Source organism: Mercenaria mercenaria, chromosome 17 (genome assembly GCF_021730395.1).
Source record: "Mercenaria mercenaria strain notata chromosome 17, MADL_Memer_1, whole genome shotgun sequence".
NCBI classification, from domain to species: domain Eukaryota; kingdom Metazoa; phylum Mollusca; class Bivalvia; order Venerida; family Veneridae; genus Mercenaria; species Mercenaria mercenaria.
Genome location: NC_069377.1, coordinates 19,173,690 through 19,196,471, shown reverse-complemented (window position 1 = coordinate 19,196,471; position 22,782 = coordinate 19,173,690). Strand labels below are relative to the sequence as shown.

The window sequence follows — 22,782 nt, the reverse complement described above, 5'->3', positions numbered from 1 at the left end:
TGCATGTTGTATCTGTCTGAAATTAATGGGTTTTTTTTAATGTTTTCGTCCACAATAAAAAACAAGAATTACTTATTAAGTTGTTTTATGAATAACAAATATACTTGAGTAAAATAAATTTCTAACCTAAGTAATACTTAAGTAAATAATCAATTTCTTATACTTATATTTAAGATGCTTTATGAATACGGCCCCTGGCCTAATTATTAAACATGAAACAGGATATTGGCAAAGTATGTATATACCACTGCATGAATGATATCGTGTTGAACTACTTTCCATTCAAGTGTGTTTGTACCTTTGGTAAACATAAATTTTATTTTGCAAACTGGAAAATCAATGAAGCATTATACTGCCACACCTTTAGCTATATTGTCATTATATTTCCTGTTTCAGCTTTCAAGCGGGTCTATTTTGGTGTGATATTATTGTACGATATATATATTTGTTAATATGTAGATTTTTACCTTTATGCAGTGGATTACTTGGGCATTTTGAGACGTGTTTAATTACCTACTTTACTTTATGCTACTGGATTTATCTCTTTCACAGGTATCCTATATGCATTTTTTATTTTTTCAAATATTTCATTGCTGTATTCATACATGCTTATCAATTGTAATACTGTGTAATAATTACTGTTCAGACACATTCCTACCATGAAATCATTTAGGGAAAAGTTTTTCTAAAGGTTTTAATTACTGAATCTAGTTATAAGCGTAGTCTTGTAGTAGCTTCCTTTCAGTGTTCTATCATAGTGTCTTCTTTACTTTCCACAGACTGTATATCCACATGTGTATTCACATTGCTACACAAGTTTCTTCAGGCTGCATGTCCACATTACTACATAAGGTTCCATATGTTGTGTGTCCACATTACTGCATCACATTCCACATGCTGTGTGATAGCTTTGCTTCATTATCTTCCTCATACTGTGTGTCCACATTACTACATCAAATTCCACATGTTGTGTGCCCACATTGCACCATCAGTTTCCTCTTGATGTGTGTCCACATTACTACATCAGATTTCACATACTGTGTGCCCACATTGCAACAGCAGTTTCCTCTTGCTGTGTGTCCTTATTACTGCATCAGATTCCACATGCTGTGTGCCCACATTGCAACATCAGATTCCACATGTTGTGTGCCCACATTGCAACATCAGATTTCACATACTTTGTGTTCACATTACTACATCAGTTTCCTCTTGCTGTGTCCACATTACAACATATTCCACATGTTGTGTGCCAACATTGCAACATCAGTTTCCTCTTGCTGTGTGACCACATTACAACATCAGATTCCACATGTTGTTTGATCACATTACAACATCAGTTTCCTCTTGCTGTGTGTCCATGTTACTACATCAGATTCCACATGTTGTTTGATCACATTGCAACATCAGTTTCCTCTTGCTGTGTGACCACATTACAACATCAGATTCCACATGATGGCCACATTTCAATATCAGTTTCCTCTCTGCTGTATGTCCACATTACATCAAATTCCACATGTTGTGTGCCAACATTGCAACATCAGTTTCATCTTGCTGTGTGTTCACATTACTACATCAGATTCCACATGTTGTGTGCCCACATTGCAACATCAGTTTTCTCATGTCGTGTGTCCATATTAACTTCATCATATTTCAGCATTTCTACATCAGTTTCCCCTTAAAGAGCAAGTTGGTACATAAATAGTTTTAGATTTATACCTCCTTTTCAGTACACATTAGGAGATGAAGATACTATTTGTACTGCCTGAGGGCACTATAGTTGCTGTATAACTGATGTTAAACAGATTTATGAGAGTTTCATAGCAAGTAGACATCAAGTTTTATGTAAATTTTATGTAAATCTTTGTATTTGTATAGCAGAATAATGCTGGATATCAAACATATGATATTATTATATCAATAAATAGATTTGTTGACAAATTTATTTCCATTTTTAATTTAAAAGAAAACAATATGCAATTTGTCCACCAGTTTTTGGTTAGAATACTTAGTTAATTAGATACAGTAGAATTTTGCTGAAGTTTTATCCACAGAATGTGTCATGTTTTTTGTACTGATTAATGACTTTATAGTTCTAAATGCATGTTTATCTATATAGTGGAAAGCTAACATAGGTATTACCATGGAAAGGTAGGTTTGTTACCTTTTTGCATTTTAAATAATTTTAATTTTATATTTCAATCATTAAACAGTAAAATGTAGTTCAGTTATTGTGAATGACTGGAAAAATTCTGCATTTTGTCTAATTGCCCCTTTGTTGATATGCATAGAATCTAATGTATGAGCGTAATTTTCAATTTTCATTGGTAATGTAGAGATAAAACCTAAAATTTTCAAGGAAAGAATCACTTTAAATACCAGCAAGCACATAGACGTTGAAACATTAGCTAGTATTGAAATTGTTTGGATGATGTTGAAATTTCAGCATTGAAACTATGTCAGAATTTCAACCATATTTCAGTGTTGAAATATGATTGAAATATGGTTGAAATCCCGATGTTAGGATTTCAGTCATATTTCAAAGTTTTTTGTTTCAAACAATCTAGTCTTAAATTGTTCAAATTGTCAGTTGTAAAAATTTTAATATCCATGAAAAGAAATCATCGAAGGAACAAATGAATCACAAATTAAATCTGCTGGTACTTACAACTTCTTATTGAACACAGGTCACTGTAAATGTTTTCTTTGTTCCATGGTTTTACTATTCAGTAATAGTGGAATGATGTCTTGAGAATGTGCAGACAACCTAAGCATTACATGTACATTTTGCTGGGCATATTAATGACACATAGAGTTTTTTGTGGGTAGCAGTTTAATTTTGTTTTCAAACTAGTTGCATCAACCAGATTTCAACTTCCTTGGTCAAATATGGACAAATTTTCAGCATTGAAACAGTGTCGGGATTTCGACAATATTTCAACATTGAAACATTGCAGTCCTATTTCAATCTTGAAACAGCGTCTTTTGATCTCTTAAGTCCTACAAAAAACCCAGAAATTAATTAAAATGTGAATTTGATGTAAGTTTTGTTCATATCAGTAATCAAAATTTTGTTTGAAAAGAATGACAACTCTACTAGGGAGTACTTACAAGCATAGATATCCCTTGCACATTGAAAAGTGAAAACGGTTTAGACATGTAAAATTGTGATTAACTTTGCAACAAAGACAATAGGGGATATATATTCATTTGTGTATGATTTACAATTGCTTCACTGTTTCATATGTTTTTGTCAATTTTTTATTGAAAAAACAACTTTTACTAATCCACATTGCTCTTCTGCAATATCAGCCAGGAAAATAAATTCTTTACCGTTCTGTCATAGAGAAAATGAAATTGAATTTTTTTTATCTGAAAATAAAAAGATTTTTAATTGCTAAAAAGCCAGTAAATATTTAGATTTTGACAAATTACAAAATTGTTCAATTCACTATGCCTCATTTAGGGACCGACCATTTGATATTGTGAGGGGGGGGGGGCGGGGAGGGGCTGGGATTTTTTTGAGGTGGGGGACATTGGTAACTCGAATATGGATTTCCTCGACAGCGTATATCCTGTCACTGCTTTAATCAACACATTTTATAAATTAACAAAGCTACTTACAGTGCAGACTGGAATCCTGCAATCATTTGTTTGGTCATCATGTTTTGTTTACAGTTTATTAACACCAGCCATAAAATACACAACTGTATTTTGACTGAATCACAAAACACAAAAGCTCATTTATACAGGTTATGAACTGGTTTTGATCAGAAACAAAATTTTGAAAGTTTTGTGTGTCGTTTTGGGATGTGTGCCAACATGACAAAATAAAACTAATAAACTGACATATTATAAATGAAACATAGAATGCGACGGAACAAAATATTTTATTTCGCATTGGTATGCACACCATTAACAAAGATTTCATTGGTATGCATGCCATTAACAAAGATTTCATTGGTATGCACGCCATTAACAAAGATTTCATTGGTATGCATGCCATTAACAAAGATTTCATTGGTATGCATGCCATTAACAAAGATTTCATTGGTATATGCCATTAACAAAGATTTCATTGGTATGCGCGCCATTAACAAAGATTTCATTGGTATGCGCGCCATTAACAAAGATTTCATTGGTATGCGCGCCATTAACAAAGATTTCATTGGTACGCGCACTATTAACAAAGATTTCATTGGTATGCACGCCATTAACAAAGGTTTCATTGGTATGCGTGCCATTAACAAAGATTCCATTGTTATGCGCGCCATTTACAAAGATTTCATTGGTATATGCACCAAGACAAAATATAATGTTTTGTTGTCACACTGGCACATGCCAAAATGACACACAAAACTTTCAAGGTTGCATTATGACACATTGGTATGCGTAAAAGGATGATGAAATGTGCGGCACAAACCACTACCACACCACCCTGAGAAACTTTACGAAATGTCCCAAATCAGCCACCATAGTATCATAACAGACTTTTGGGTTGAAATGTACATGACTCAGTCAAAACCAACAATAATTTGTCTCCCGCCTTTTCAAAAGAAAAAAAGGGAACATAGAAATGGACTGTGCTATGGACTGTCCCTAGGTAGATATTGGTAACTCTGTTACAGTTTCTTGTTGTATATGATGTTGTTTACAGAAGGTACCAAAACTGTTTTTGGGAAATGAACTCAAAATTGCTTTTTGCAGTTGTAAAAGTTATTCTATGTAAGAACATAAATAGACGAGAAATGAGCCTGAACAAAGACTTTAGTGATATGATTTACAAGATAAGTTGAGAAAACAAATGATTTGAGAACTCTGTTTTGCAGGGGAATGCTATTATATGGATTTGATCATTTGCACTGGGCATGCACTGGCTGAATTATTAGTTCATCAGTAGTATTAAAAGTAAGTTTATCCAGTGTTTGGAGGAGTCACCCATCAGAATTGACCAAATACGTAATCACAACGTAGCTGTGCACATTTACATTTATAATGCCAGAATGGTCTAATAGCTAGACATTGACAGATATCAGATCATTATGTTATGCTGCAATAGAAATAATTAGTCACCTTCTAGAAGGGGTTTTGTATTGTATAGCAAGACTTCATTCACTCGTTGATCGCTTGATGCAGGTTCATGATCGCTTAATGGTGGTTCATGATCGCTTGATGGTGGTCCATGATCACTTGATGGAGGTTCATGATCGCTTGATGGTGGTTCATGATCGCTTGATGGAGGTTCATGATCACTTGATGGTGGTGACATGATCGCTTGATGGAGGTTCATGATCACTTGATGGTGGTGACATGATCACTTGATGGAGGTTCATGATCACTTGATGGTGGTTCATGATCGCTTGATGGTGGTTCATGATCACTTGATGGTGGTGACATGATCGCTTGATGGAGGTTCATGATCACTTGATGGTGGTTCATGATCGCTTGATAGTGGTTCAGCATGGGAATGGTGAGCATGAATTTGTCTTTGAAATCATTTTCTTTCCACACAGTTTTTAAGTTTTGATTTGTTGTTGTTGTTGTTGATATGAAGTGTAAAAAATTGGGTACATACATCAAAATTAATATGGAAAAAAGAATGAAAAGAAGAAATTTCACATTTTGACATCAATGATAAGGGACATTGAGATTTAAAAAGTTTGTGATCCACACATACATTTACTGCGCCACAGGCAGTTTTCAAAAATATTCATTGCTGTCAGTTAGTTTTCCTTATGAAAATTTCTTATGCAAATGCATTTATGTCTCCTGTGTATTGATTATTTCAAATACTGATCAGGTTTTCATTATTTTGTTTCATTTATATAAGAGCTGTAAGCCCCCATCACACCAAACTAGTTCTCAAAATGTCCCAACCCGTCGTAAAAAATCGTAAAACGGGCTGCAGTCTGGCTAGAACGTTTGTATTATGGCCGGATAGTATCCATAATGTGATCTGTTGCATAGTTAGTTTATAAACAGTTCTTGATATGTCCATCGCGTCTTTATCCCTTCTGAATTTAAGTTCGTTTATAGTAAGTTCAGTTTGGGAAAAATTGCCTGTTCACCTTCTGTGGACACCGTTTGTAAGCAGTCTAAGCTCGTCTGTAGTCAGATTAAAGCAGTTCGTAACTGGTCCTACTTCATTCCGAGTACGTCGAAATATGTTCTAACTAGTTTGTAACTCGACCAACTCATTCACAGACAGTTTAACTCGTTCTGATTACGTCCTCATTTCATCCCTAGTACTTTCAGAACATAAATTGCGATCAAGTTCTGGTCCGACGGCTATAAAAAGCCGTCATGTTTCGTCCAGTTCTCATTCTCATTTGTCTCTTCAACCTCTCAAGATAAACAAAAACAATCCACAGCAATTAGCAAGTATCAATATGCCTCCAAAGAAAAGTAGAGCCAAACAGATGTGGTGTTAAAGCAGTAAAAGATCCAACGTCTCATAGCTACTGCACAACGGATGAAACAGAGTCTCCTGAGCCAGAGTGTAAAAACCGAGAGGATGAGTGTCGTAATTTGTCCCCGCACCTTCTGATGACCCTGTCTCAAAGTCCGAGGATGAAGGAAGACAGAGTCAGAAACCAAAGAAGAAAAAAACAAAGACATACACTCATCTCCCGACTAAACCTTGTGCCCAAATGTTGAACCTGTACTGTAACAGCCGGTATTTATACCCTACCTTGTGTAATTGTACTGCAGACAGGATCGACGAAGTAGGAACTGCGAACAAACGTAATAAATGTACTAAAAATGAGCAGAGCATACAGAGAGTCTACTGCAAACTCTTAGAACTTTTTAGAAACGTATTGCAAACTTAGTATTTTATTTTGATCGTATTCAGACGGAATAATGATGCACTAAGGGTGTAATGTGGTCGAGTTAAGTCTGTCTGTGAACGGGTTGAGCAAGACACAAACGGCTCAGGTTGCTTTGCACACATACTAAAATTGATGCCTGATCGCATTACGTCATACAACGTCTCTAGTACGATCAAAGTACAACAGTTCAGTTCTTAGTACGTCCATCTCGTTTTAAGTACGTTGTCAGGCCGTCTAACTGCAGGACTGGATGATCAGCAGAAAATTTTGAGCACGCTCAAAGTTCTGGAGCACCATTTCCATTCAAACCAGTCCGAGCCAGTCCATAAAGTTCTTAGACAGACAGCAGAGCATCGCTACTACGTCTGTTCTATTGGCACACGGTCTGAGCCCGTTAGGCTATATACATATTTTAGAACGTATTGAAAACGAGCTTGGTGTGATGGGGGTATTAGCTTTAAAACTTTTTACACTTGTTTATTATCATCAGATGCATAAGTAGGTAACTCTGTCTTGCATTTTGTCAGAAGTATGGCCCTTTTTTGTCCCCTGCCTTTTTCGAAGAAGAAAAGGGGGGCATAGAAATAGGCTGCCCATCATACTTCGTGTCCAACCTTAACTCTGCCATCCATGAAGGGTTTTGAAAAAAACTTGGCATAAATGTTTCCCATAATGAGACGACTTGTCACACACAAGATCCAGACCCCTAGCTCCAAGGTCGAGATCACACTTAGAGGTCAAAGGTTAACAGGGTCTGTTTCGTGTCCAGTAAGTAACTCTGCCATTCATCAAGGGATTTTGAAATTTCTTGGCACAAATGTTCCCCATAATGAGACGACATGTCTTACACAGGACCAGACCCGTAGCTCCAAGGTCAAGGTCACACTTAGAGGTTAAAGATTAACATGGTCTGTTTCTTGTCCGGTCCATAACTCTGCCATTCATCAAGGGATTTTAAAATTACTTGGCACAAATATTCCCTATAATGAGTTAATGTGTCATGCATAAGACCTAGACCCCTAGCTCCAAGGTCAAGGTCACCTTTGGAGATAGGTCGTTTTTGTAATTCTTTTTGTCTGGTCTGTAATTTTTTGTGGATTAGTGTATATTTAAATAACTTAGCATAAATATTCACCATTACAAGAGATTGTGTCATGTGCAAAGGTCAAGATCACAGGCAGCCAAGTTAACTTCCTTTTTATGCCCCCAGCATCTACTGATGCGGGAGGCATATAGTGATTGTCCTGTCAGTCTATTCGTTCGTCCGTCCGTACAAGGTTAACCAAATGGGACCGTTTCGTCTAGCATCAATACCCCTTACTAGAATGACTTGATACTAATGCAGATGTAACCTGTGACCATTCCTCATCTTCAGACATCACCTTACCTCAGTTTGACCTTGACCTTGACCTCCTTTTGGACTTAGGTTGCTTTATATGGGCCATCTCTTGGTTAACCAAATGGGACCATTTCGTCTAGCATCAATACCCCTTACAAGAATGAATTGATACTAATACATACGTAAACTGTGACCATTCCTCATCTTCAAACATCACCTGACCTCAGTTTGACCTTGACCTTGACCTCGTTTTGGACTTAGGTGCAAAATCTATCGACAAGGATGCCACTGAGGGCATCAAGCGTTTACTGAACACAACTTCTTGTTATACCCCCACAAAACGAAGTTTGGTGGGGGGGGGGGGCGTATATGGGAGTGAGCTTGTCTGTCGGCCCGTTGGTTTTCATGGTTTCCGGATGATAACTCATGAAAGGCTTGACCGATTTAAATAATTTTTGGTACACAGGTGTAATATCAGAAAATACAGGTCAAGTTCGACTTTGGGGTCAGTAGGTCAAAGGTCAAGGTCAAAGTGACCCTGAACAGTTAAACTGTTTCTGGATGATAACTTGAGAAGGCTTGGACCTAGGATCATAGATTTTGGTACATAGGTGTAACATCATAACATACAGGTCAAGTTTGATTTTGAGGTCAGTAGGTCAAAGGTCAAGGTCACAGTGACTCGGAACAGTTGAACGGTTTCCGGATGATAACTTGAGAACGCTTGGGTCTAGGATCATAATTTTTTGTACACAGGTGTAACATGATAAAATACAGGTCAAGTTTTACTTTGAGGTTAGTAGGTCAAAGGTCAAGGTCACAGTGACACGAAACATTTAAACGATTTCCGGATGATAACTTGAGAACGCTTAAGCCTAGGATCATGAAAATTGATAGGGAGGTTGGTTATGGCCAGCAGATGACCCATAATGATTTTGAGGTCAATAGGTCACAGGTCAAGGTCACAGTGACCCGGAACATTTAAAACGTATTTCGGACAACAACTTCAGAACGCTTTGGACTAGGATCATGAAACTTAATAGGGAGATTGGTCATTGACCCGCAGATGACCCCTATTGATTCCGAGTTCCAAAGGTCAGAGTGACCTGGAACCTTTAAACCTTTTCCGGACAATACCTTGAGAACGTTTGGGCCGAGGATCATGAATCTTCATAGGGAGGTTGATCATGACCAGCAGATGACCTGTATTGATTTTGAGGTCAGTAGGTCAAAGGTCAAGCAAGTTCGGCTTTGACATTGGCTTAGTTCTGTGACAAGGCCATATTGTAGGGGTATAATTCGTCACTCCTGTGACAACTCTAGTTTTGTTTGTACCTTGAATTACCTCCCTTTTATCAGCTAAACTGTCACTATGTGACAGGGTGAGCTTTTGTGATCGCCCTTGGTTCCTTTCTTGAACTGGCCAGATTCTATTATGGGTTCCAGAGTTATGGCCCCTGATATGGCCAGAATTAGCTATTTTGACCTTGTCTGCACAATAGCAGCTTCATTTATGATTTGATTTTAACCAAACTTGCACAAAACTTGTGTCACCATAAGATCTCGGTTCCTTTCTTGAACCGGCCAGATCCCATAATGGGTTTCAGAGTTATGGTCCCTGAAAGGGCCAAAATTAGCTATTTTGACCTTGTCTGTGCAATAGCAGCCTCATTTATGATTTGATTTTAACCAAACTTGCACACAACTTGTATCACTACAAGATCTTGATTCCTTTCTTGAACTGGCCAGATTCCATTATGGGTTCCAGGGTTATGGCCCCTGATAGGGCCAGAATTAGCCATTTTAACCTTGTCTGCACAATAGCAGCTTCATTTATGATTTGAATTTAATCAAACTTGCACAAAAACTTGTGTCACCATAAGATCTCGGTTCCTTTCTTGAACCGGCCAGATCCCATAATGGGTTTCAGAGTTATGGCCCCTGAAAGGGCCAAAATTAGCTATTTTGACCTTGTCTGCGCAATAGCAGCTTCATTTATGATTTGATTTTAACCAAACTTGCACACAACTTGTATCACCATAAGATCTCGATTCCTTTTTATACGCCCTAACGGACATATTATGTTATCGCCTCGGTGTCCGTCTGTCTGTCTGTCTGTTGGTTAGCAATTTCCCTTCCGCTCTGTAACTCTTGAACCCCTTGAAGGATTTCAAAGAAACCTGACACAAATGTTCACCTCAATAAAGCGATGTGCAGAACGCATGTTTCGGATGGCGCACTTCAAGGTCAAGGTCACACTTAGGGGTCAAAGGTCATATGACTTTGTTTTGTATATTGCTCTGCATTTGTGTTGCATTGCAGTGCTCTTGTCTTTATTTGGCAGATCCTTCTTTTGTTCACTTACAATGTTTTTTTTTAATTACTTCCCTTTTATGTTACTATAAATAGCTTATTTAGTAACATTTTTAGCTCGACTATTCAAAGAATAGTCTAGCTATTCTACTCACCCTGGCGTCGGCGTCGGCGTCACACCTTGGTTAAGTTTTTGCATGCAAGTACATACAGCTATCATTTAAAGGCATATAGCTTTGAAACTTATTTATTCTTTTTCTAGGTCAATTACCAACCTCACTGGGTCAAGTTCCATAACTCTAACATGTATTTTGAGCAAATTATGCCCCCTTTTGGACTTAGAAAATTCTGGTTAAAGTTTTACATGCAAGTTGCTATCTCCAAAACTAATGCAGATATTGAATTGAAACTTCACATGTGTCTTCGGGGTTATAAAACTAGTTGATAGCACCAAGTCCCATAACTCTGACCTTCATTTTGGCCAAATTATGCCCCCTTTTGTACTTAGAAAATTTTGGTTAAAGTTTTGCGTGCAAGTACATACAGCTATTACTAAAAGGCATATAGATTTGAAACTTATTTTTTCTTTTTCTAGATCAATTACCTACCTCACTGGGTCAAGTCCCATAACTCTGACCTGTATTTTGGCCAAATTATGCCCCCATTTGGACTTAGAAAATTCTGGTTAAAGTTTTGCATGCATGTACATACAGCTATTACTAAATGGCATATTGATTTGAAACTTATTTTTTCTTTTTCTAGATCAATTACCTACCTCATTGGCTCAAGTCCCGTAACTCTGACATGTATTTTGAGCAAATTATGCCCCCTTTTGGACTTAGAAAATCCTGGTTAAAGTTTTGCATGCAAGTACATACAGCTATTACTAAAAGGCATATTGATTTGAAACTTATTTTTTCTTTTTCTAGATCAATTACCTACCTCACTGGGTCAAGTCCCATAACTCTGATATGTATTTTGAGCAAATTATGCCCCCTTTTGGACTAAGAAAATCCTGGTTAAAGTTTTAAATGCAAGTAACTATCTCAAAAACTAATGCAGATATTAAATTGAAACTTCACATGTGTCTTCGGGGTTATAAAACTAGTTGATAGAATCAAGTCCCATAACTCTGACATGAATTTTGGGCAAATTATGCCCCCTTTTGGACTTAGAAAATCCTGGTTAAAGTTTTGCGTGCAAGTACATACAGCTATTACCAAAAGGCATATAGCTTTGAAACTTATTTATTCTTTTTCTAGGTCAGTTACCAACCTCACTGGGTCAAGTTCCATAACTCTTAACATGTATTTTGAGCAAATTATGCCCCCTTTTGGACTTAGAAAATTCTGGTTAAAGTTTTGCGTGCAAGTTACTATCTCCGAAACTAATGCAGATATGGAATTGAAACTTAACATCTTTCTTCGGGGTTATTATGTCTCCCCCAGGAGACATATTGTTTTTGCCCTGTCCGTCCGTCCGTCCGTCCGTACGTCCGTACGTCACACTTCATTTCCGAGCAATAAATGGAGAACCATTTGACCTAGAACCTTCAAACTTCATAGGGTTGTAGGGCTGCTGGAGTAGACAACCCTTATTGTTTTTTGGGTCACTCCGTCAAAGGTCAAGGTCACAGGGGCCTGAACATTGAAAACCATTTCCGATCAATAACTAGAGAACCACTTGACCCAGAATGTTGAAACTTCATAGGATGATTGGTCATGAAGAGTAGATGACCCCTATTGATTTTGGGGTCACTCCATCAAAGGTCAAGGTCACAGGGGCCTGAACATTGAAAACCATTTTTGATCAATAACTAGAGAACCACTTGACCCAGAATGTTGAAACTTCATAGGATGATTGATCATGAACAGTAGATGAACCCTATTGATTTTGGGGTCACTCCGTCAAAGGTCAAGGTCACAGTGGCCTGAACATTGAAAACCATTTTTGATCAATAACTAGAGAACCACTTGACCCAGAATGTTGAAACTTCATAGGATGATTGGTCATGAAGAGTAGATGACCCCTATTGATTTTGGGGTCACTCCGTCAAAGGTCAAGGTCACAGGGGCCTGAACATTGAAAACCATTTCCGATCAATAACTAGAGAACCACTTGACCCAGAATGTTGAAACTTCATAGGATGATTCTAAATGCAAAGTAGATGACCCCTATCGATTTTGGGGTCACTCCATTAAAGGTCAAGGTCACAGGAGCCTGAACATTGAAAACCATTTCCAGTCAGTAACTTGAGAACCACTTGACCCAGAATGTTGAAACTTAATAGGATGATTGGTCATGCAGAGTAGATGACCCCTATTGATTTTGGGGTCACTCTGTGAAAGGTCAAGGTCACAGGAGCCTGAACATTGAAAACCATTTCCGGTCAGTAACTTGAGAACCACTTGACCCAGAATGTTGAAACTTAATAGGATGATTGGTCATGCAGAGTAGATGACCCCTATTGATTTTGGGGTCACTCTGTGAAAGGTCAAGGTCACAGGGGCCCGAACATTGAAAACAATTTCCGGTCAGTAACTTGAGAACCACTTGACCCAGAATGATGAAACTTCATAGGATGATTGGTCTTGCAGAGTAGATGACCCCTAATGATTTTAGGGTCACTCTGTTAAAGGTCAAGGCCAAAGGGGCCTGAACATGGAAAACCATTTCCAATCAACTTGAGAACCTCTCGACCTAGAATGTTGAAACTTCATAGGATGATTGTTCATGCAGAGTAAATGACCCCTATTGTTTTTGGGGTCACTCCGATAAAGGTCAAGGTCACAGGGGCCTGAACATTGATAACCAATTCCGATTAATAACTTGAGAACCACTTGACCCAGAATGTTGAAACTTCATAGGATGATTGAACATGCAGAGTAGATGACCCCTATTGATTTTGGGGTCAGTCTGTTAAAGGTCAAGGTCAAAGTGGCCTGTTCATGTAAAATCATTTTTTGGAAATAACTTGAGAACCACTTGACCTATAATGTTGAAACTTAATAGGATGATTAGACATGCAGAGTAGATGACCCCTATTTATTTTGAGGTCACTTCATCAAAGGTCAAGGTCACAGGAGCCTGAACAGTGACTTGAGAACCACTAGGCCAAGAGTGTTGAAATTTAGCGGGATGACTGGACATGCCAAGTAGATGATCCCTATTGCAGCCAACCATCAGTGTCTCTTTGACTTTCGCTCCTGACCCCTATTGACTTCTTGCCTATAGGACTTTGCATTGGGGGAGACATGCGCTGTTTTACAAAAGCATTTTCTAGTTTCACTGGTTGATAGCATCAAGTCCCATAACTCTGATATGCATTTTGGTCAAATTATGTCCCGTTTCGAACTTAAAACTCTTTCGATATTTAACATTTTGGGTAATAATTTCCTGCTTCTGTGACAATATTTCGAATAGTCGAGCTTGGCTGTCTTACGGACAGCTCTTGTTATTATCGGCCTTAGGGAAAAACCGAGACCACTTTCCTGTGGTACAACATGGATGGTACCTTATTTATATGTGTATTTTGACATATCTGTACCTTTAAGAAAATTTCAACTATATTTTCCCATGATTCTTTTTATTGATCTTGATTATGATTTTTTGACCTTGTCCCTAAGTGCAATGACGACAGGTGAGCGATATAGGGCCATTATGGCCCTCTTGTATGATAAAGGACAATATATGTGTTTATATATCAGTTTTCCCACAAATTTCAAAAAGCAGTTATGTTTTTAGCTCGACTATTCGAAGAATAGGGGAGCTGTCCTACTCGCCCTGGCGTCGGCGTGAGCGTCACACAAAAGTTAAAGTTTGCGTACCATCCCAAATATTTTCAAAGTCCATTGAGGTATTGCTTTGATATTTTGCATACTTGTTTACCATCATGACCCCAGTCTGCTGTAAAAAGGAGGAGGCAACACTATCAAGCATTTTGACTGAATTATGGCTCCTTTTCAACTTAGAATAAATGTTAAAGTTTGCGTACCACCCCAAATATTTTCAAAGTCCATTGAGGTATTGCTTTGATATTTTGCATACTTGTTTACCATCATGTCTACAGTCTGTAAAAAGGAGGAGGCAACTCTATCAAGCATTTTGACTGAGTTATGGCCCCTTTTCGACTTAGAATAAATGTTAAAGTTTGCGTACCACCCCCAAATATTTTCAAAGTCCATTGAGATATTGCTTTGATATTTTGCATACTTGTTTACCATCATGACCCTAGTCTGTAAAAAGGAGGAGGCAACTCTGTCAAACATTTTGACTGAATTATGGCCCCTTTTTGACTTAGAATATGCTTATTGTAATGTTATAGTTTTACTCATAGCTTATATTATACTATCAAGCACTGAAAATAGTCGAGCGCGCTGTCCACTGACAGCTCTTGTTATTAAGATGATCTTATTGATAGATATAAAAAGCTATTAACAATTGTAGACTTGTAGAATGCAAACCAAGGCACAAGTTATAACTTAATGGTTTATATAGGTAAATGCAGCATTACTAGGGTTGCAATACATTAGGTTGATATATGTTTTTAGTACCATACAACTGACATGCATTTCATTTTTTATTAATTACCTCCCTTTAATATGATAAAATATTTATTATATTTTTATTCATCTTTCCGTACCAATTTAAAAATAAAATCACATTTTATCTTTGAAATACAGATATTTACATTTGAAAGCATTCATCAATTATGGATTTCCAAAAAATTTCGAATTTCATAATGTCTTCATGAATTATATGAAATATAGTTATGATTTATATATATTGTTAGTATGTTGCCCTATTACTTAGAAGATGTTGTATTGGCATGCAATATGTTTTGTGAAAAATGTCCTTAGGTGGGGGAGTCCTTAGATGGGGGATGCTGGTAACTGTTACAAATTCTTGTTAACTTAGAAAATTGGTATATTTTTAGTACGGGGCTTTTTCAGGAACATGATCCTTCAGTTAACCTAACGCTGGTTACATCATTAAGCATTCATGATGTTTTAGCAGAATAAAAATGTTCATATTTTTAACACTGACTTGTTTTGTAAGTTTCAAACAGTTAAACTTGAAGTGCAGTGAGACTTTCAGTTAATTTTAGCCAGTGCTTATTGCTATAGTTTGGAGGTTTCACATAAAGAGACAGGTCTACTGAAATTTTAAATTCTCTACTGATTTCTGTTATACTGATATTTGTACCATTTGTTTGTTTTTCAGTATAAGAATGCTTGAAGCAGTTTTTATAATGATTTTGGTTCCGGGCGTCATAAGCTATGGCATTGGCCCCCCATCCAGTGTATGTGGAAACATGATGCCGGGACATGGAAAAGTAGCTCAATCAAGTAAACCGCCATACATTATCAAGTTTCAGCCAGACAAGACAACCTACTCAGACAGTGAGGAGATTCAAGGTAATCAACCATTGATAAATGACAGTTCATGTGAATGGTACTTGTATTTTTAGCAACACTTTTATATACATGTACTATTTTACACTTTTCTTAAAATTTTATCATGAAATCCTAAATTTTCATTGTAATCCCATTTTAAAAGTGAGATATTCTATGCTGTAGTTACCTTTTCTGTATACTGATTCAATGTGTAAAAAATTATGATTTATTACAGTATATTTAATATTTTAAATGAGAGAATTGAGTTTTATAATAAATGTCTTGTGTTACAGTAACACTGGAAGGTAAAGATAATACGAAATTCCGAGGATTTATGATACAGGCACGGCCAGATGCGAATACCTACACAACATATGGTTCAATGTCTAAAACACCAGATAATACAAAAAATGAATGCATCAGTGAAGGAGCTGGTAAGGTAAGAGAACAGTAATGTTAATAATTTTTTTACTTTGTAAGTTACAGTAGATAACTTTGTAAGGTAAAGGTACACTAAGGCTTATATTCAGGATAGATAGCATTTGGAGGTTAGAGAGCATACTTTCCAATTCAGAAATATTTGTCAAAACAGGATAATTTTCCAATACAGAAATTTTTAAAGCACTAAGAGTACTGAGTTATTTTTCTGCTCTTGTTTGTAACTAGGGATACTTGATATATTATTCTTTTACTGTTAAAAGCATTTGTTAAGTTGTTTGATGTTAGCATTACCATTTTCTCACCATAAAGCTCTTTATTAATCAATACAATCTTCAGGCTATACCATGCTTGTCAATAGTTTTTATCAAAGCTTAAAGAAAAAGTCAACAGTGGAAACTTAGAAATGTCATCAATTAAGATGAGTAAGAAGGCTAAGAACCATAACTCTTTTCTTGCATATTGTCCAGCACATACAGACAAGCGATTGCATCCACAGGTGGTGCTCTTGTGATGCCCCCCTTCGAAGGAGGGGTATATTGTTTTGCCGGTCGGTTTGTAGACCAATCTGTTTCTGGATGATAACTCAAGAACACTTGGGCCTAGGATCATGAAAGTTTATAGCGAGGTTGATCATAACCAGCAGATGACCCAAGTCGATTTTGAGATCAGTAGGTCAAAGGTCAAGGTCACAGTGACCCACATTAGTTAAACGGTTTCCAGATGATAAGTCAAGAACTCTTAGGCCTAGGAGCATGAAAGTTGATAGAAAGGTTGATCATAACCAGCAGATGACCCCTATTGATTTTGAGATCAGTAGGTCAAAGGTCAAGGTGACAGTGACCAAGAACAGTTAAACGGTTTCCTGATGATAACTCAAGAATGCTTGGGCCTAGGATCATAAAAGTTAATAGGGAGGTTGGTCATGAGCAGCAGATGACCCCTATCAATTTTGAGGTCAGTAGGTCAAAGGTCAAAGTCACTGTGATTTGGAACAGTTAAATGGTTTCCGGATGATAACTCAAGAATGCTTGGGCCTAGGATCACGAAACTTAATAGGGAAGTTGATGATGACCAGCAGATGACCCCTATTGATTTTGAAATGAGTAGGTCAAAGGTCAAGGTCACAGTGACCCGAACAGTTAAATGGTTTCCGGATGATAACTCAAGAACACTTGGGCCTAGGGTCATGAAAGTTGATAGGGAGGTTGGTCATGATCAGCAGATGACCCCTATTGATTTATTTAGGCCAGTTGGCCAAAGGTCAAGGTCACAGTGACCTGGAACAGTTAAACCGTTTCCGGATAATTTCTGTTGCACACTGTTCCTTGTGCAATTACTGAATGCGTCAAGGGGGGCATTTCGTGTTCTATGAGCTCTTATTTACGTTTAGTTTCTGTGTCCCCCAAAAAAATTTTTAGGGGGAACTTAGAGTTGCCCTTGTCCATCCGTCCGTCCTTCAGAGAATGTTCTGTCGCGCCTAGCTCCAGAAGTATTTGACGTAGAGTCACAAAACTTTACAGGAATGTTGGTCAGCATGTGTAGTTGTGCACCTGGGGTTTCACGTCCAGATTCATTCAGTAATGTATGAGTTATGGGCCCTGACTTTGTAAAATTGGTCATTTTAGTGTTGTGTCGTACCTAGCTCCAAAAGTATTTGAGGTAGAGTCACAAAACTTTACAGGAATGTTGGTCAGCATGTGTAGTTGTGCACCTGGGGTTTCGCGTCCGGATTCATTCAGTCATGTAGGAGTTATGGCCCCTGACTTAGTAAAAAATTGGTCATTTTAATGTTGTGTCACACATAGCTCCAAAAGTATTTGAGGTAGAGTCACCAAAGTTTACAGGAATGTTGGTCAGCATGTGCAGTTGTGCACCTGGGGTTTTGTGTCCGGATTCATTCAGTATTATAGGAGTTATGGCCCTTGACCTAGGAAAAAATTTGTGTCCTTTGTCATATAGTGGGGGCATCTGTGTCCCATGGACACATTTCTAGTTCAGTGAACATTTTTACTGCAGTTATGGCCCCTTGATAGTTTTTGCTGTAAAGAGGATGTGGGGGCATCTGTGTCCTATGGACACAAGTTCTAGGTGTTTTTAAATCAACACTGTTGAACACAGATTTATACTAAATCCCTAATTTTGAGTTGAGTTTGTCAGACTATGATGTATGTAAATATATATTAATATTTGAAATATTAGTATAAAGATCAGTTAGTGACATGGTGAGCTTTTGTGATCGCCCATCGTCTGTCCACAATTTCTTGTCTGCACGATAGTGGTTTCATTTATGATTTTATTATGCCCCCCTTCGAAGAAGGAGGAGTATATTGTTTTGCAGATGTCGGTCGGTAGGTCGGTCGGTCGGTCCGTCTGTCAGTCGGTCGGTCGGGCGGTCGGAATGTAGACCAATCCGTTTCCGGATGATAACTCAAGAACGCTTGGGCCTAGGATCATGAAAGTTGATAGGGAGGTTGGTCATCACCAGCAGATGACCCCTATTGATTTTGAGGTCTGTATGTCAAAGGTCAAGGTCACAGTGACCCTGAATAGTAAAACGGTTTCCGGATGATAACTCAAGAACACTTGGGCCTAGGATCATGAAAGTTGATAGGGAGGTTGGTAATGACCAGCAGATGACCCCTATTGATTTTGAGGTCAGTATTTTAAAGGTCAAGGTCACAGTGACCCTGAACAGTAAAACGGTTTCCGGATGATAACTCAAGAACGCTTAGGCCTAGGGTCACGAAAGTTAGTAGGGAGGTTGGTCATGACCAGCAGATGACCCCTTTTGATGTTGAGGTCAGTATGTCAAAGGTCAAGGTCAAGGTCACAGTGACCAGGAACAGTAAAATGGTTTCCAGACAATAACTTTAGAACGCTTGGACCTAGTGTCAGGAAAATTGATAGTTAGGTTGGCCATGACCAGCAAATGACCCCTATTGATTTTGAGGTCATTAGGTCAAAGGTCAAGGTCACATTGGCCAGGAACAGTTAAAACGGTTTCTGATCTTCTTGTCTAAAACCATAGGGCCTAGGGCTTTGATATTTGTTATGTAGCAAAATCTAGTGGTCTTCTACCAAGATTGTTCAGATTATTTCCCTGGGGTCAAATGTGGCGCCACCCCGGGGGTCACATGGTTTATATAGACTTATATAGGAAAAAACTTTGAAAAACCTCTTGTCCAAAACCACAGGGCCTAGGGCTTTGATATTTTGTATATGACATCATCTAGTGGTCCTCTACTAAGATTGTTCAAATTTTTCCCCTAGGGTCAAATATGGCTCCGCCTTGGGGGTCACATGGTTAACATAGACTTATATAGGGAAAAACTTTGAAAATCTTCTTGTCCAAACCACAAAGACTATGGCTTTGATATTTTGTAATGTAGCATCATTTAGCGGTTCTCTACCAAGTTTGTTCAAATTATCCCTCTAGGGTCAAACATGGCACTGCCCCAGGGGTCATATGGTTCATATTGACTTATATAGGGAAAAACTTGGAACCTTCATGTCCATAACTTACATCATTCAAATTTGGACCACATGTATAGTTTTGAGTGGCAAGATTTACCTTGACATGAGTTGACCTTGATCTTGACCTAGTGACCTACTTTCACATTTCTGTAGCTACAGCCTTCAAATTTGGACCACATGCATAGGTTTGTGTACCGAAAAAAACTTTGACCTTGTTATTGACCTAGTGACCTACTTTCACATTTTTGAAGGTAAGGCTTCAAATTTGGACCACATGCATAGTTTTTTGTTCCAAAATAAAATTTGACCTTGCTTTTGATCTAGTGACCTACTTTCACATTTCTCAAGCTACAGCCTTCAAATTTGAACCACAAGCATATTTTTGTGTACTGAAATGAACTTTGATCTTGAGATTGACATTGTGACCTACTTTCACATTTCTCAAGCTACAGGCTTCAAATTTGGACCGCTTGCATATTTTTGTGTTCTGAATTGAAATTTGACATTGATTTTTGAGTCGGCTAAAGGCTGAAAGCCTTTTGACGAGTCCTTGCTATCCAACGATTCTCTAAATGGACCGAATAACATGTGAAGGGATGTAGTTCCATTAGATTTCTCAAATTTCAAACAGTTCACTGCATGAATGAAGTTAAGTTGTGTCAATTCCCTTTGCTATGACCAATATACGATGTAATCTGTCATATTTATGACTTGTAATTGTGCAATTCTCGAATGTAACTCATTAAGCATAAATGTGCATTTTCAGAATTGCGCAGGCTTACAAAGCTTGGGTAACATCCAGCGAAAGACAAAAAATAGTTCCAGCAGGGCTCCAGATAAGATGCGTATTGGCGTAAATTACGTATAGAAATAATGCAAATACGCATGTCTAATAGTTTCTAAGCGTATAAAAACGTATATAAAATTACAGAAACGCACACAATGCTTTTTTAAAAACAAAATCTGAATCGTCTGGATGCGTTAGGTAACATAGCCGATCAGCCTTAATTCTCCCACATTGAACGTAAACACGCATCGTATGATTTCTATAAACTTTGCGTGGGTTGAATTTTGCAGTCAGTAAAGGGATAAATTATCGGAAGAAGCTCTTACTGGTTTGTTTAGTTACTACTGATATTAAAAATGGTTTTAATTCTTATTTTTCGAGAAATAAACAAATCGGCGAAACATTAAATTGTATTTTCTTGTAGTTTTTGAAATCGAAAGTAGATCGTCTATGTTTGGCGAAACGAAACAATTTTTTTATGAAAAGATTTAAATAAGAGGTAATTTAACCGTAAACTTCAATGTCAGATACTGCCAATTGCTGCTAAATGTCTTCGTATCATCACAATTTGTAAAATATATTGTTCAAACTGGAGAAAAGTGTAATCGTATCCGGATATAATATTTTGGGTAAATACCGAGCTGTGTTATGAAATTTTAAGAAAAAAACTAAAAACAAACTGAAACTGGTAGACTATACTGTCAGTACATCAATCATTAGCCGACTCAGGCCATTCAGGCCTTTGATTACCTATTACCTACTTTCACATTTTTCAAGCTACAGCCTTCAGATTTGAAGAACATGCATAGTTCTGTCTACCGAAATGAACTTTGACCTTGAAATTGATCTAGTGACCTGCTTTTACATTTCTCAAGCCACAGCTTTCAAATTTGGACCACATACACATTGTTTTGTACCGAAATGAAATTTGACATTGATTTTGACCTTGAGCTAGTCTTGAAATTTGGAACATTCAAAAATAGCTCAGTGGATGGCGCCAAGATCACTCTGTAATCTCTTGTTAGGTTTATAGGTTAAAGGTCAAGGTCAGATTAAACCAGAATGGTAGAACTTTTGTTTACAGTGAGCATATAATTTCTGTTCCTTGTGCAATTACTGAATGCATCAAGGGGGGCATTTCGTGTTCAGCGAGCTCTTGTTTTAACCAAACTTGCACACAACTTGTATCACCATAAGATCTTGATTCCTTTCTTGAACTGGCTGGATCCCATTTTGGATTCCAGAGTTATGGCCCCTGAAAGGGCCAAAATTAGCTATTTTGACCTTGTCTGCATAATAGCAGCTTTATTTATGATTTGATTTTTACCAAACTTGCACACAATTTGTATCACTATAAGTTCTTGGTTCCTTTCTTGAACCAGCCAGATCCCATTATGGGTTCCAGAGTTATGGCCCCTGAAAGGGCCAAAATCGGCTATTTTGACCTTGTCTGCACAATAGCAGCTTTATGATTTGAATTTTACCAAACTTGCACACAATTTGTATCACCATAAGATCTTGATTCCTTTCTTGAACTGGCCAGATTCCGATATGGGTTCCAGAGTTATGGCCCCTGATAGGGCCAGAATTAGCCATTTTGACCTTGTCTGCACAATAGCAGCTTCATTTATGATTTGAATTTAATCAAACTTGCACAAAACTTGTGTCACCATAAGATCTCGGTTCCTTTTTTGAACCGGCCAGATCCCATAATGGGTTTCAGAGTTATGGCCCCTGAAAGGGCCAAAATTAGCTCTTTTGACCTTGTCTGCACAATAGCAGCTTCATTTATGATTTTGTTTTAACCAAACTTGCACACAATTTGTATCACCACAAGATCTTGATTCCTTTCTTGAACTGGCCAGATTCCATTATGGGTTCCAGAGTTATGGCCCCTGATAGGGCCAGAATTAGCCATTTTGACCTTGTCTGCACAATAGCAGCTTCATTTATGATTTGAATTTAATCAAACTTGCACAAAAACTTGTGTCACCATAAGAACTCGGTTCCTTTCTTGAACCGGCCAGATCCCATAATGGGTTTCAGAGTTATGGCCCCTGAAAGGGCCAAAATTAGCTATTTTGACCTTGTCTGCGCAATAGCAGTTTCATTTATGATTTGATTTTAACCAAACTTGCACACAACTTGTATCACCATAAGATCTAGATTCCTTTTTATACGCCCTAAGGGATGTATTATGTTATC

At 37.7% G+C, this 22,782-nt stretch overlaps 1 protein-coding gene across 6 annotated transcripts in view; it reads left to right on the top strand.

Annotated features, from left to right (window-relative positions):
• The first annotated feature begins 210 nt into the window (after positions 1-210).
• LOC123536408 (putative ferric-chelate reductase 1) overlaps positions 211-22,782 on the top strand; it is a 287,726-nt gene continuing 265,154 nt past the window's right edge. The window contains exons 1-3 of one of the 6 annotated variants that reach the window (XM_045319579.2): positions 211-552; positions 15,703-15,896; positions 16,169-16,314. In XM_045319579.2, the coding sequence (XP_045175514.2) occupies positions 15,710-15,896; positions 16,169-16,314 (333 nt within the window). In that variant the 5' untranslated portion in view covers positions 211-552; positions 15,703-15,709. Of the gene's footprint in view, positions 553-1,995; positions 2,149-4,803; positions 4,906-15,702; positions 15,897-16,168; positions 16,315-22,782 lie in introns of those variants that run through there. The other 5 variants (XR_006683316.2, XM_045319578.2, XM_045319580.2 and 2 more) reach the window with 5 other exon arrangements.